Source organism: Equus quagga, chromosome 2 (assembly GCF_021613505.1).
Source record: "Equus quagga isolate Etosha38 chromosome 2, UCLA_HA_Equagga_1.0, whole genome shotgun sequence".
In the NCBI taxonomy this organism is placed as follows: Eukaryota; Metazoa; Chordata; class Mammalia; order Perissodactyla; family Equidae; genus Equus; species Equus quagga.
Genome location: NC_060268.1, coordinates 145,314,453 through 145,328,891, shown reverse-complemented (window position 1 = coordinate 145,328,891; position 14,439 = coordinate 145,314,453). Strand labels below are relative to the sequence as shown.

The 14,439-nt window shown below is 35.2% G+C and overlaps 1 protein-coding gene across 4 annotated transcripts in view; it reads left to right on the top strand.

Moving 5' to 3' along the window:
• The first annotated feature begins 1,710 nt into the window (after positions 1-1,710).
• The window catches only part of LOC124235873 (lipase member K-like), a 44,879-nt gene continuing 32,150 nt past the window's right edge, over positions 1,711-14,439 (top strand). For 3 of the 4 annotated variants that reach the window (XR_006887593.1, XR_006887591.1, XR_006887592.1), the window contains exon 1: positions 8,203-8,331. Coding sequence is in view for 1 of the 4 variants with exons in the window: in XM_046654392.1 (XP_046510348.1) it covers positions 8,329-8,331 (3 nt within the window). In the remaining 3 variants the exon portion in view is untranslated. Of the gene's footprint in view, positions 1,790-8,202; positions 8,332-14,439 lie in introns of those variants that run through there. The other variant, XM_046654392.1, reaches the window with a different exon arrangement.

Sequence of the window (14,439 nt, the reverse complement as noted above, 5' to 3'; positions counted from 1 at the left end):
CATGAAGTGATATTTCATTGTAGTCTTGATTTGCATTTCCCTAATAATTAGCCATATTAACATCTTTTCATGTGTTTGTTGGCTATCTGTATATATTTTTAAGAAAAATATCTGTTCAGATCTTTTGCGATTTTTTAATTGGTTTGTTAGTTTTTTTGATGTTGAGATGTATGAGTTCTTTATATATTTTGGATATTAACCCCTTATCTGGTATATGGTTTGCAAATATCTTGTCCCAATTGTTAGGTTGTCTTTTGATTTTGCTGATGGTTTCCTTTGTTGTGCAGCAGGTTTTTAGTTTGATTTAGTCCGATTTGTTTATTTTTCTATTGTTTCCCTTGCCTGGTCAGACATGGTACTTGAAAATATGCTGCTATAACTGATATCAGAGAGTGTACTGCCTATGTTTTCTTCTAGAAGTTTCATAGTTTCAGGTCTTACATTCAAGTTTTCAATCCATTGTGAGTTAATTTTTGTATATGGTGTAAGATAACAGTCTTCTTTCATTCTTTTGCATGTGTCTCTCAGGTTTTCCCATCAGCATTTATTGAAGAGACTTTCCTTTCTCCATTGTTGGCATGCTAGCAGAATGTATTACTTTGCAAGTGTGATAGCCTGTTAAAAACATAGAGGTATAAAACTTTTCTAATAAAGCAAGTACATCTATTAAATTTCTACTTAAATTGCAGAAACTATTACAGTAATAGAAGCAAAACCAATTCCAACTACAATTTGAAATTAAATTGACTCCAATCTAATTACAAATTGACACAATCCAAAGAAACTTGAAGTTATTTAAATCAGCCTCAAGCCAGTAAGTTCCGGCTGCCTGACTGAAATGCAAGTTCTAATACAAGTGTTTGCAGCCCTGTCCTGTGCTCTGAGTTGATGTAGGCATGTCTGAAGCAACGATGAAAATTCAGGAACTAATTCCAGAATACTTTTCTTATTCTTCAGATGACTTTTAAACACGTAAAATGTTAGTTTGGGAATCATTTTAGAAGTTTGGTTGGTTTAATTTAACCAAATTAGATCTGCATCCTCATAATTGTGAAAACAGAAAATAGAAGTCTATGCAGTTCTGAAATTCCTTCCAGGTTATTTCACAGCAAACCTCCCCCCAGTGCAGACACAGGAGCAGCATAGGGTGTAAGAAAGAGACTGATTAGAGAGAAGGAAAAAGTCTGTTTTTTTGCCTTTAAACTACCTGGAGATCTTGAATGAGACGCTATCTTTCTAGATTTCAGTTGAAGGAATTGGATACATTTTCTGCCTTTCCTGCCAGTCTTAATCCCCAATTTACATAACAAGGTTGAGGAAATTTGGGAAAGCCAAAGCAGTAATTGGGAGTGAACAGCATTACAGATGTTGTAGTTGGATGATGCAGGGAGATTAGGCATTTTATAGAGGTGCTTGTGTGACTGGATCTTTGCATCCATCCTTGGGTAAAAATTATTTTCTGAATGGAGAGTCTATATTCTGCTGAGAAGCTAAATTCCCCTAAACTTTGAGACACAGAAGTTGGGAACTGGCTTGGCAGGAATTTTAGTTCATTACCACTCTTTTTTCATCACTAGCTAAGAACTCACCCAATGAGTTTGCGTGGGCAGCATCTGTTATATTTGAAGACATAATTACGCTGCTTCCAGTTGAGAAATTTCTGCTTGCAACATCTCCTGGGCTGTTCCGAACAGAGTGTGCTCCATTGACAGCTGCCTCTGGAAGGAGCTGGAATCAATCTGAAGCTCCCAGGACTGAAAGACAGACCCCTAGAGACTACAGAGATTGGGTAATGACTTTTGATCTATTTGCAGAGCCCGGGTCATGGTATTTCAGGGACATATGGGAAATATTTGGAGGTACAGGACTTTACATGTTGGTGAGGAATGTTGTGTTTTGATTCTGTCAAGTTAAGCAAGAGATAACAATAGTTTAATGTGACCACTCCAGATGGAGAAGATATATTGCAGTCTTCTGGGCATGTTGTGGTGAGTGTTCCCTTTTAGAAAACTGTAGCATTTAGAAAGCAGACGTCGCTATATGTGATCTCATTGAGAAGAGGTATCATAAATCTACACCTAAGAAAGACAAGTGACAGATACTTTTATGTATTTAAGAGAATTTTCTTTGGGGTTTGGCATCTATACATTTGGATAATGTTTTAAAAATTGTTCAGCATTTTCAAAAAGCCCTTTCTTGTCTCATTTCAATGGCCTTGAGCATGAATATTTTTCATTATGAGGAGGGTCATCTGCAGTAAATTATGGCCCAGTGGTTGGCAGGAGTCACTGTCCTAAGTGACATTCCTGCCTATGGAAATTATGAACACCTTTCTAATACTTTGTGAAGGACACATCATTCTCCTTTGCTGTTGCTTTGTGATGAATAGCCTTACTGGGTGAGAAGTGAAAAAGTGGTTCATATTAATGTGGATGGTATTTAAAAGTAACATGCTCCTGCAACCCTTATAATTGCAGACCTGCATTCAAGGCTGGGGAGAAGAGGATGAGCCAACCCGATGGATGAACATTCCCCAGACATTGAGAGATTAAATGATTGCCCTTTAATTCAGTATATAAAAGCCAAACAGCTGTTGTTTTTTGTTTTTTACAATATACTTATTCTTTATTTTCTATTTCTAGAAATAAGAAATAAGTTGTTACCAGACTTTCTTCAAGTCTGAAAAAAGAAATCAGTTTAAATATATAATCACTTTAGTACACTTAAAGCGTCAGACCAGAAATATGATAGCATGGAACTAAATTTGGGGATCGGAATATGATGATAAAGGAGTCATTTTACTCTAAGACAGCTTGCTTTAATATTCCTTCACTGGCCTATCCCATGTCTCCTTGACTTTGTAAAAGAATTGAGGGAAAAATTATTTCTTCCACAGCTTCTCCTTTGTTGTCTACCTTATTTTATTTTTAAAATTTTGAAGCAACAATCTTTCAGAGGTCAAGTGCTTTGTCCTTAATATTGCAGAAGAGCCATGAAAATATAGTGCCCTCTAGATGTTTGCTATTTATTTTTCTTTTCTCCCTTGGGCACTTTATTTCCCATTCATCCTAAAACTCTTTTCTCTTCTACTGCCTCTGGGCTTGGAGCACTGAGCTATTGGCCTCTCAATCCTGTTTGAAGATCCTATCAAAAGTGTCTAGTCCTTCTTCCTTTTACACAAAGGTGCTTAATCCTCAAATCTTACATTTGTAAGCCTGGGTATCCTATTGTTTAGTGATTTCTTAGCCAGCCCTAGTGGTCTAATTGTTAAGATTCGGGGCTCTCACCACTCGTCTATCAGCTATTATACTGTGGCGGCGGCATTTGCTATGATGCTAAAAGCTATGCCACCAGTATTTCAAATACCAGCAGGGTCACCCATAGTGGACAGGTTTCAGCAGAGTTTCCAGACTAAGACAGACTAGGACCACTCACTTGTGAAAAATATTGACCATGAAAACCCTGTGAATAGCAGCTGAGTATTGCCTGATATAGGCCAGAATGTGAGAGGATGGCCCAAAAAGACCAGACAGGATTCTACTCTGCTGTACACAGTCACTAGAGTAGGGATTGACTTGAAATAACCTGTAAGGAATTGTTACTGACAAAGACACTAACAACAACAAATAATTTCCTTCTTATCTGGCTGCATGCCCAGTTGTGCAAGTAGTGCAGGATAGGTTGCAAAGAGACCAAAGAAACGACTGAGAGATGGCCTACAAGACATGAGGTTTATTGGGACTTACATACAGGGAGTGTCCAGGTGTGGCCAGCTGGACAGAGTTGCACACTGCTACTGCAGGGCAGGGAAAGGGAGTTGCTTATATAGGCAAGGGGCATAAAGGCTATGAGCTTGCCAAGAGGGACTATCTCTGGTATGGCCAGTGTTCCCAGGAACAGTAGCTCACATGCAAGGGCTCTGCGTTCCTTCATGATGTTCTTTGAATGAGATAAGTTAAGATCTGGGGTGGCCAGGCCCGAGATTATTACAAATCCCAGCAGCTGGGTGTCCTGCCTAGACGGTTGGGGTCCTTCCCAGAAGGGGGCCAGAAGGACACGTGGTTCTAATAGGGCACACAGGTTATTGCTGAGCAGCGGGCCCAGGCCCACACTCCACCTGCCATGTGCTCGAACGGCCCTTACAATCTTATCGCATCATTCTTCCACAGAGTCCCTTGACAGAGACACATAGAGGAGCATTGTAACCAGATACAACAGCAACAGAGAGCACAGCAAGAGAACGAAATCAATAACAAAAAGGCACAAGTGCCAAAGAGCACTTTTCCCCATACTGAGGGGAGGGATTGAATCCAAGCGGAGACCAGGTCAGTGGACAGGGCGTCAATAACCCGTATATGGGTGTGTAAGGAGGCCACTGTGGAAGAAATATTATGAGCATAGTCCAGGATATAGACACAAGCCCCTCCCTGGGCAGCAGAAAGCATGTCCAGAGCCATTCTATTTTGCAACACTGCTTGTCTGATTTGTGGTGTTTCCTCATTCAAAAGTGTTATTGCATATCTGGTGTGATCAGAGCTGTTGCCACATGTTGGGCTAAGGCAGACACTTGCCATTCTACATCAATGTCACAGAGGTTGACCACCCTTGGAAAAGGATTGTTACTTTATTGACAGTTCCTTTCCTAATAGCAATGTCAATACTGTCAAATGTTCCTTTGTTAGGGGTGTCAGACTGTTTTGCAACCTGGGACAACTCACCATAGTAAGACTCAGGAGAAGAGAGAGGCTTTTCCTTGGTAAACTAGAGTTAGAAAAGGAGAACGTGATTGAAGCTAGAAATTCTCAGGTCATATCAGTTTTAGGAAAAGTGTGATGTGGGAGTCAAAGATCTAGAATTTGATTTTTTTAAAACTATATGCCTGTCTATTTCTTGGAAAGTCATTGCACACCCTAGAGGGAGACTACTGGGATATACACTTCTTCCTCCCAACAGTTTTTCCCCATTGACATAATATTATAAATGTATCTTCATGTTATTATGTAGTCTTCATTAACATTTTAGTGACTTTATCTACCATATTTAATTAATTAGCTAATATTTTAATTAACATATTATAGTTTATTTACTCTGTTTTGAATTTCTTTTTATTGCAAATAACAAGCATAAAAGCAATTTTGTAGAAAAAGATCCACCCTACCTTCAAATTGAGAATGTATCCTTTTAGTATAAATTTATTGAGTGGAACTTCTGGGACATAAGATATGGATGTTCTTAAAAACTCCTGGTATATATAGCAATACTGTTTACCAAATAAGTTGCACTAATTTATGCCAGCACTAGTAATCACTGAGAACAACAGCTTTGCAACACGGTTTCCCGTTTCTTTTTAATGAAGTCATAATTATATTCAGTAAATCAGGACAGATCTTAAGTGTACAATTCGATGAGTCTTGACAGTCATCTCAGTCAAGATACAGAGTGTACCATCACCCTGTAAGTTTCCTCTTTAACTTTGCCGGCAACCCCACCATCAGCCAAACACTATTGTGATTTCTATTCCAACATATTGATTCCACCTCTTCTTGATCTTCATAGAAATGGAATTATAGATTAAGCATTCTTTTGTGTCTGGTTTCTTTCACTCAGCAAAATGTTTGTGAAATTTATCTATGCTGTTGCATGTGTCAGTCCATTCCATTGCATAACTATAACATGATTGTGTATCCCTTCTACTATTGATGGACATTTGGGTAATTTCAAATAATTTGCTATTATAAATAAAACTTCAGTGAACAATCTTGCAAACAAGTCTTTACATAGACCTATATTTTCTTTTATTTTGAGCAACTACCTAAAAGTGGAATTGAAATCTCACAGGGTTGTAAGAAACTGCTAGAATTGTTAACAGTCGTAATATTATAAACTGCCACCAGCAACATATGAGAGATCCAGTTGCTCCTCTTCCTCTTCAACATTTGTTGGTTTTGGTCCTTTTCATGTTGGCTAATCTAGTGGGTACGAAGTAGTAGCTCATGACAGTTTTAATTTGCATTTTTCTGATGATGAATAACAATATTGAGCATCTTTTCATGTGTTTATTGGCCCTTTGTGTATCCTCTTTTGTGAAGTGTCTGTCCAGTATTTTGCCCATTTTAAAATTTAATAGCATGTCTCATTACTATTTATTTCTTGAAATATCCTGGATATGAGTACTTTATCATATGCCTATTGGAATATTTCATTTTGTCTCTGAATTGCCTTTTTACTTTCTTAATCATGTTTTTGATGATAAGAAGTTTCTTGTTTTAATGAAGTCTTGTTTGTGATATTTTTTTCTTTTATAATTAGTTGTCTATCCCAAATTCATAGAGACATTATCTTCTGTTTTCTTCTAAGCACTATAGTTTAGTTTTTACTTTTAGGTTTGTAACATATCTCAAGTGTATTTTTGTGTCTGGTTTGAGAAACGTGTCAGGGTTATTTATTTTTTTTCAAAATTGATACCCAATTATTCCAGTAGAAATAATCACCACAAAGATTTTCCTTTTCTCATTGAACTGCATTGGAGCCTATGTCAAAAATTACTTGATTGCATATAATTTGGTATATTTCTGTACTCTACTCTTGTCATGGATCTTTTTCAAATCTTTTGTCAATACCACACTGTCTTAATTACAGTATCTCTATAGTAAAGCTTAAAATCAAGTAATGTAAGCTCTCAAATTTTATTATTCTTTTTCAAGACAGTTTAAGCTATTATAGGGTCTTCATATTTCTATAGAAATTTTAAAATCCACTTGCCAGTTTTTATTAAAAAGGTTGCTGAGATTTTCACTGGAAGATAATCTATAGTTCAATGTGAGAAATGGCAGCTAAACAATATTAAATCTTTTATGTATAAATAAGGTATATCTCTCCATTTATTTTGGTTTCTTTATGTCTTGTAATTTTCGTGTGACAATCTTACTGGTCTTTTGTTCACTTTATTTCTTGTTTTTCTTTTTTATATTATTTAACTCATTTTTAAAATTTTGTTTTCTAATCATTTTCATTAGTGTAAGGTAAACAATTGCTTTTCTTTATATTGGCCTTGTATCCTGGTACTTTTCTGAATTCACTCATTAGATCTAGTAATTTTTGTGCAGATTAGTTAGGATTTTCTAAATTCACTATCATACTATCTGCAAATAAATTCAGTTTTACTTCTACTTTCCCATCTTTGAGCATTTTTGTTCTATGTTGCTTTGCTTTTTCTTTTTGCTTTATTTTATTAACAGCACCTGCAGTACCATGCTGACTAGAAGTGATAAGAGCAAATATCCTTGTGTTTGTCTCTCTCTTAAGGTGAAAGTATTTAATATTTTACCATTGATTATAATTATAGCTGGAGAATTTTTTGTTCAAGTCCTTCAACTGATTGAGGATCTCTATTTTTATGTCTATTTTGCTGAGAATTTTTTGTTAGAAAGAGGTGTTGAGTTTTGTCAAGTGTATTTTCCAACTTCGAAACTTGTCATCTTTTATTTGCTGATTTGATTAATTTCCATATTATTCTAATAATCTTGGCTACCAAATTATCCACCCAGAACATTAAGAACAGTTTCTCAGGACGGAGAGTACCCCAATAGCATTCTGCAAGAACAATTAATGTGTTACTGCTCAGTAAGATTGTTGGTGAGTGTAATGATGACCTTGACCTCTTTCAGTTGAAATCATAGTTTTTGCCATTTTTAAATAAGAAATGTGCAATACACTTTAGTAATATTTTCAGCTAAAGAGAGTTAAAATTATCAATGACAACCACAATAAATGTTGCAAAAAAAGCAAGTAAGTTTCTCTTACCTACTTACCATTCTCAAATTTATGCAGCAAATCCATATTGTGTACCTACCATGTTCTGTGTGTTAATGGCCTAAATTCCCATAAATGGTGAACAGATATTTACTATAAATACACTACCACTTCCTCAGGTATTTTTTGTAGCAGTCATATCCTGGTTATTCCAACCAGTGTGTTTTTATTGTTCCATACTCCACACTGTAAGTCATTAGAGCCACAGTTTGTTTTCCTCTTTTTGTTAACATATAGCACCTGTTCAGCCTAATTAAAGCCTTTGTGGGTATCTAAAACTGATTTATCTCTGCTGTTTCCACTTACTCTTCCGTTTATCGGCCTCAGAGAAAATAGTCCTATGTAGAAGCCCTTTAAAACCAAAATACTGATGTCATATTTCCTGCCACAGAGGGAAGGCAGGAGGAAGAGAGAAAGAGCAAGAAGGAAAAAGAAGAACGAGGGAGGAGTGAAGAAGAGAGAGAAGGAGGAAGGGACTGAGAGAGAGAGAGAAAATCCTTGAGGTGGTACACTACAATGGTCAGTAATTTCTCTTTCTCTTGAATAAAGAAATTTATCCCATTTTTTTCCAGAGGGCCAGGAATGAGGAAGCTGGAAAGATAACCAACTTCTTTTGACTAAGATTTTCAGCCTGTAACTTTTTATATTCAGTTACTGAAAATTCCATGAAATGTAGTCATGCTGATCGTCATTACAAGAACTGAAATGATACAAGGAATGCTCCACCACATATACCAAGTAGTTTCTGGGGGTACTGGTTAAAAATGCAGCTCTTGAGTCTTATTCTTTATCTTATAATCAGAATCTCTGAGAGAGAGAGACGAAGGTTCTAGTATGTTTGACAATTCACCCAGGGATTCTGAGCTTTGAGAAAAGGAGTGAATGGAAATAACGTGGTAAGGATATTGGACCACTGAGGTTGCTTCTTTTTCGGTTTTCAATAACTTTCCTGAGGTATAACTTGTATATTATAGTGTAATTAGCCATTATAGGTATACAAGTCAAGAGTTTTGACAAATAAACCTATGTAACAGCCATAAGATCAACCTAGATGTTAAACATTCTCATCACCCTAGAAAGTTCCTTTATGTCTCTTTGCCCCCGCCCAGCCCTAACCCCCATGCACCCTTGATCTGATTTCTATCAGGATATATTGGTATTGATTTTTTTCTAAGATTTCATATAAATGTAATCATACTATACATACTCTTTTGTGCTTGCCTTGTTTCTTTTGCTCAAAATAATGTTTTTGAGGTTTATCCATGTGGTTATATGTATCAGTAGTTTGTCCCTTTTTTATTGCTGAGTAGTATTTCTTTGGATAGATATACCACTGCCTGTTTATCCAGTCTATTATTGACGGACATTTGGGTTATGTCCAATTAGAGCTTATTATGAACAAAGGTGCTATGAATATTTGTTTACCAATCTTTTTGTAGACATACGTTCCATGATGTGGTCATTTTATGTTGTATGTTTAACTCTATAAGACTCTATAAGATGATGCCTAATTGTTTTATCTAGTATTTACCATTTTATACTTCTACCAGCAGTGCATGAGAGTTTCACTTGTTCAACTTCCTTGCCAATAACTGGTCTTTTTAATTCTTGCTATTGTAGTGAGTGTCAAGAGGAATCTGATTATAGTTTTAATTTGCATTTCCCTTATGTCTGAAGATATGGAGCCTCTTTTTTGTGTACTTATTAGTCATTTTTTAATCTTCTTTTGTAAAGTGTTCGTTCAAGGCTTTCATCCATTTTATTCCTGGCTATTTTACTTCTTATTAAACTGTAAGAGATCGTTATATATTCTGGATAAATTTATTTGTCAGATACCTGTTTTACAAATATTTTCTCTAAATCTGTGGCTTGACTTTTAAATTTTTTAATGGTCTCTTTTCAATAGTACAAGATTTTAATTTTGATGAAACCCAATCTATCATTTTTTTCTTTTATGGTATTTGTATACTAAGATATCTTTGCCTACCCAAAGGTCACAAAGGTTTTCTGTGTTTTCTTCCAAACTTTTATACTTATAGCTCTTATGTTTAGACCAATGATTTACTTTTATCTTTTGTGGGGTTTTTTCATGTGCATGGTTCTAGCATGATTTTTGAAAGTATGACTCTTTGCCATTAACTTACCTTGGAAGCTTTGTCCAAAATCAATTGACCATTTGTATATGCCACTATTTGTGGGCTAATTATTGTATTCCATTGAACTATGTATTTGTCCTTATGACTCCACCACACAGTCAGTTTTGATTCCTGTAGCTTTACAGTTAGTCTTGAAATCAGGTAGTGTAATCATTTAAGTGTGTTTCTTTGCAAATATGTTTTGGCTATTTAGGTCATTTTAAATAGATTATAAATTTATATTTTCCTTATAAAATGATTTGGGAAGAATTTCTTCCGTAAATTTTAAATAGGATATTCACCAATGAAATCATTAGAGCCTGGAATTTTTGTTTGTGTGTATGGAAATGCTTTTGAAAACAGACTCAATTTCTTTAACATATATAGAGCTAATCAAATGTTCTGTTTCCTCTTGAAACAGTTTCTAAAGTTGTGTTTTTCAAAGAATTTGTTCAGCTAATCTAATTCATCAAATTTATTGACATGTTTTTATCATATTTCATTATTATCATTTTATTGTTTTTAATATCTTTAATGATATTCACTCTTTCATTTCTGAGACTGGTACTTTATATAACTATTTTTCACTTGATTAATCTTCCTGGTGCTCATCAATTTTATTAATCTTTTCAAAGGACTAACAACTTTTTAAACTTTTCTCTAATATTCTATTTTTTATTGTGGTCATAATAGTTTGTAACATTTTGAAATTTCAGTTGTAAATTATTATTTGTCAGACACCATATAAATGTGCCCCTTCACCCCTTGTGCCCACCTCCCATCCCACTTCCCCCTGTAACCACTAAACTGTTCTCTTTGTCTGTAAGTTTATGTTCCACAAATAACTGAAATCATATGGTGTCTGTCTTTCTCTGTCTGGCTTATTTCAATTAACATAATACCCTAAAGGTCCATCCATGTGATGCAAATGGGACAATCTTGTCTTTTTTATGGCTGAGTAGTATGCCATTTTATATATATATATATATACCACATCTTCTTTATCCAATCATTAATCGATGAGCATTTAGATTGCTTCCACGTCTTGGCTATTGTGAATAATGCTGCAATGAACATAGGAGTGCATAAGCCTCTTTGTATTGTTGATATCAAGTTCTTTGGATAAATGCCCAGGAGTGGGATGGCTGGATCATTTGGTATTTCTATTTTTAATTTCTTGAGGAATCTCCATACTATTTTCCATAGTGGCTGCACCAGTTTGCATTCCCACCAGCAATGTATGAGAGTCCCCTTTTCTCTAAAACCTTTCCAGCTTTTGATATTTTTTCTTGGTGATTATAGCCATTCTAACGGGCATAAGGTGATATCTAAGTGTGGTTTTGATTTGTATTTCCCTGATGATCAGTGATGTTAAGCATCTCTTCATGTGCCTATTGGTCATCTGTATTTCTTCTTTGGAAAAATGTCTGTTCATGTCCTCTGCTCATTTTTTGATTGGGTTGTTTGTTTTTTTGCAGTTCAGTTGTATGAATTCTTTGTATATTATGGAGATTAACCCTTTGTTGGATATATGATTTGAAAATATTTTCTCCCAGTTGGTGGGTTGTTTTTTCATTTTGATACTGATTTCCTTTGCCTTCCAGAAGTTCTTTAGTCTGATGAAGACACTTGTTTATTTTTTCTTTTGTTTCCTTTGTCCAAGTAGGCATGGTATTCAAAAAGATCCTTTTAAGGTTGATGTCAAACAGTGTACTGCCCATATTGTCTTCCAGATGTTTTATGGTTTCAGGCCTTACCTTCAAGTCTTTGGTCCATTTTGAGTCTCTTATCATGTGTGGAGAAAGATAGTGGTCTACTTTCATTCTTTTGCATGTGGCTGTCCAGTTTTCCCAGCACCGTTTATTGAAGAGGCTTTCCTTTCTCCAGTGTATATTCTTGATTGCAATGCCACCAACTTTGTTCTTGTTTCTCAGGATTCTTTTCAGGGTCTTTGTTGCCCCACATTAATTTTAAGATTCTTTGTTCTATTTCTGTGAAGAATGTCATTGGGATTGCATTGAATCTGTAGATAGCTTTAGGTAGTATGGACACTTTAAGTATGTTTATTCTTCCAATCCATGTGGATGAGATATCTTTTCATTTCTTTATGTCATTATTGATTTCTTTCAGTAATGTCTTATAGTTTTAATTGCGTGGGTCTTTCACCTCCTTTGTTAAATTCATTCCTAGAAATTTTATTCTTTTTGTTGCGATTGTAAATAGGATTGTATTCTTGAGTTCTAGTTCTGTTACTTTGTTATTGGAGTATATAAATGCCACTAATTTTTGTAAACTGAATTTGTACCCTGCAACTTTGCGGTAATTGTTGATTATTTGTAATAGTGTTCTGATGGATTCTTTAGGGTTTTCTATATATAAAATCATGTCATGTGCAAACAGAGAGCGTTTCACTTCTTCATTGCCTATTTGGATTCCTTTTCTTTCTTTTTCTTGCCTAATTGTTTTGGCCCAAACCTCTAGTACTATGTTGAATAAGAGTGGTGAGAGTGGGCACCCTTGTCTTGTTCCTGTTCTCAGAGGGATGGCTTTCAGTTTATCTTCATTGAGTATGATGTTGGCTGTGAGTTTGTCATATATGGCCTTTATTTTGTTGAGGTACTTACTTTCTATACCTGTTTTATTGAGAGTTTTTATCACAAATGGACGTTGGATCTTGTCAAATTGTTTCTCTGCATCTATTGAAATGATCACATGTATTTTGTTCCTCATTTTGTTAATGTGATGTATCACATCGATTGATTTGTGGATGTTGAACCATCCCTGTGTCCCTGGTATGAACCCCACTTCATCATGGTGTATGATCTTTTTAATATATTACTGTATTAGTGTTGCCAATATTTTGTTGAGGATTTTTGCATCTGTGTTCATCAGCGATATTGGCCTGAAATTTTCCATCTTTGTGTTTTCCTTGTCTAGTTTTGATATCAGGGTGATTTTGGCCTTATAGAATGTGTTAGGAATTTTTCCACCTTCCTCAATTTTTTGGAATAGTTTGTGAAGGATGGGTAATAGGTCTTTGAATATTTGTAGAATTCTCCATAGAAGCTGTCTGATCCTGGACTTTTAGTTTTTAGGAGGTTTTTGACTATTGTTTCAGTATCTTTACCTGTAATTAGTCTTCACTTTCTCTATTTCTTCTTGATTCAGTTTTTGGAGGTTGTAAAACTCTAAGAATTTATCCGTTTCTTCGATTGTCCAGTTTGTTGGCATATAGTTTTTCATAATATTCTCTTATAATCTTTTGTATTTCTGTGGTATCTGTTGTAATTCCTCCTCTTTCATTTCTAATTTTATCTATTTGAGCCTTCTCTCTTTTTTCCTTAGTGAGTCTGGCTAAGGATTTGTCAGTTTTGTTTATCTTCTCAAAGAATCAGCTCCTTGTTTCATTGATCCTTTCTAGAGTTTTTTTGTTACAATTTCATTTGTTTCTGTTTTAATTTTTATTATTTTCCTCCTTCTGCTGAGTTTGGGCTTTGTTTGTTCTTCTTTTTCTAATTCTGCTAGGTATAGTTTAAGATTGCTTATTTGAGGTTTTTCCTGTTTGTTAATGTGGGCCTGAATTGCTATAAATTTCCCTCTTAGAACCACTTTTGCTGCATCCAGTATGAGTTGGTATGGTGTGTTCTCATTCTCATTTGTCTACAGATATTTTTTTTTTATTTCTCCCTTTATTTCTTTGATGATACATTGGCTGTTTAGTCTCCACATTTTTGTTACTTTCCCAGCATTTTTCTTGTAGTTGATTTCTAGTTTCATAGCATTATGGTTGGAAAAGATACTGGATATGATTTCAATCTTCTTAAATTTATTAAGGTTTACCTTGTTTCCCAATATCTGGTCTATCCTTGAGAATATTCCATGTGCACTTGAGAAGAATGTATTCTGCTGTTTTTGGATGGAGTGTTCTGTATATATCTATTAACTCCATGGTCTAGTTTTTCATTTAATTCTGCTATTTCCTTGTTGGTTTTTTGTCTGGATGATCTATCCATTGATGTAAGTGGAGTACTGAGGTGCCCTACTATTATTGTGTTGTTGTTGATATCTACTTTTAGGTTTGTTAATAGTTGCTTTATGTACTTTTGTGCTCCTGTGTTGGGTGCATATATGTTTATAAGTGTTATTTCTTCTTGGTAGAGCATACCTTTTATCATTATATATGCCCCTCTTTGTCTCTCTTTACCTGTTGTGTCTTGAAGCCTACTTTGTCTGATATACATATAGCTACACCTGCTTTCCTTTGTTTGCCATTAACTTGGAGTACTGTCTTCCATCCCTTCACTCTAAACCTGTGTTTGTCGCTAGAGCTGAGATGTGTTTCCTGGATGCAGCATATTGTTGGCTCTTGTTCTTTAATCCATCCTGCCACTCTGTGTCTTTTGATTGGAGAATTCAGTCCATTTACGTTTAGAGTGATTCTTGCTATATGAGGGCTTAATACTGCCATCTTATTACCCATTTTCTGGTTCTT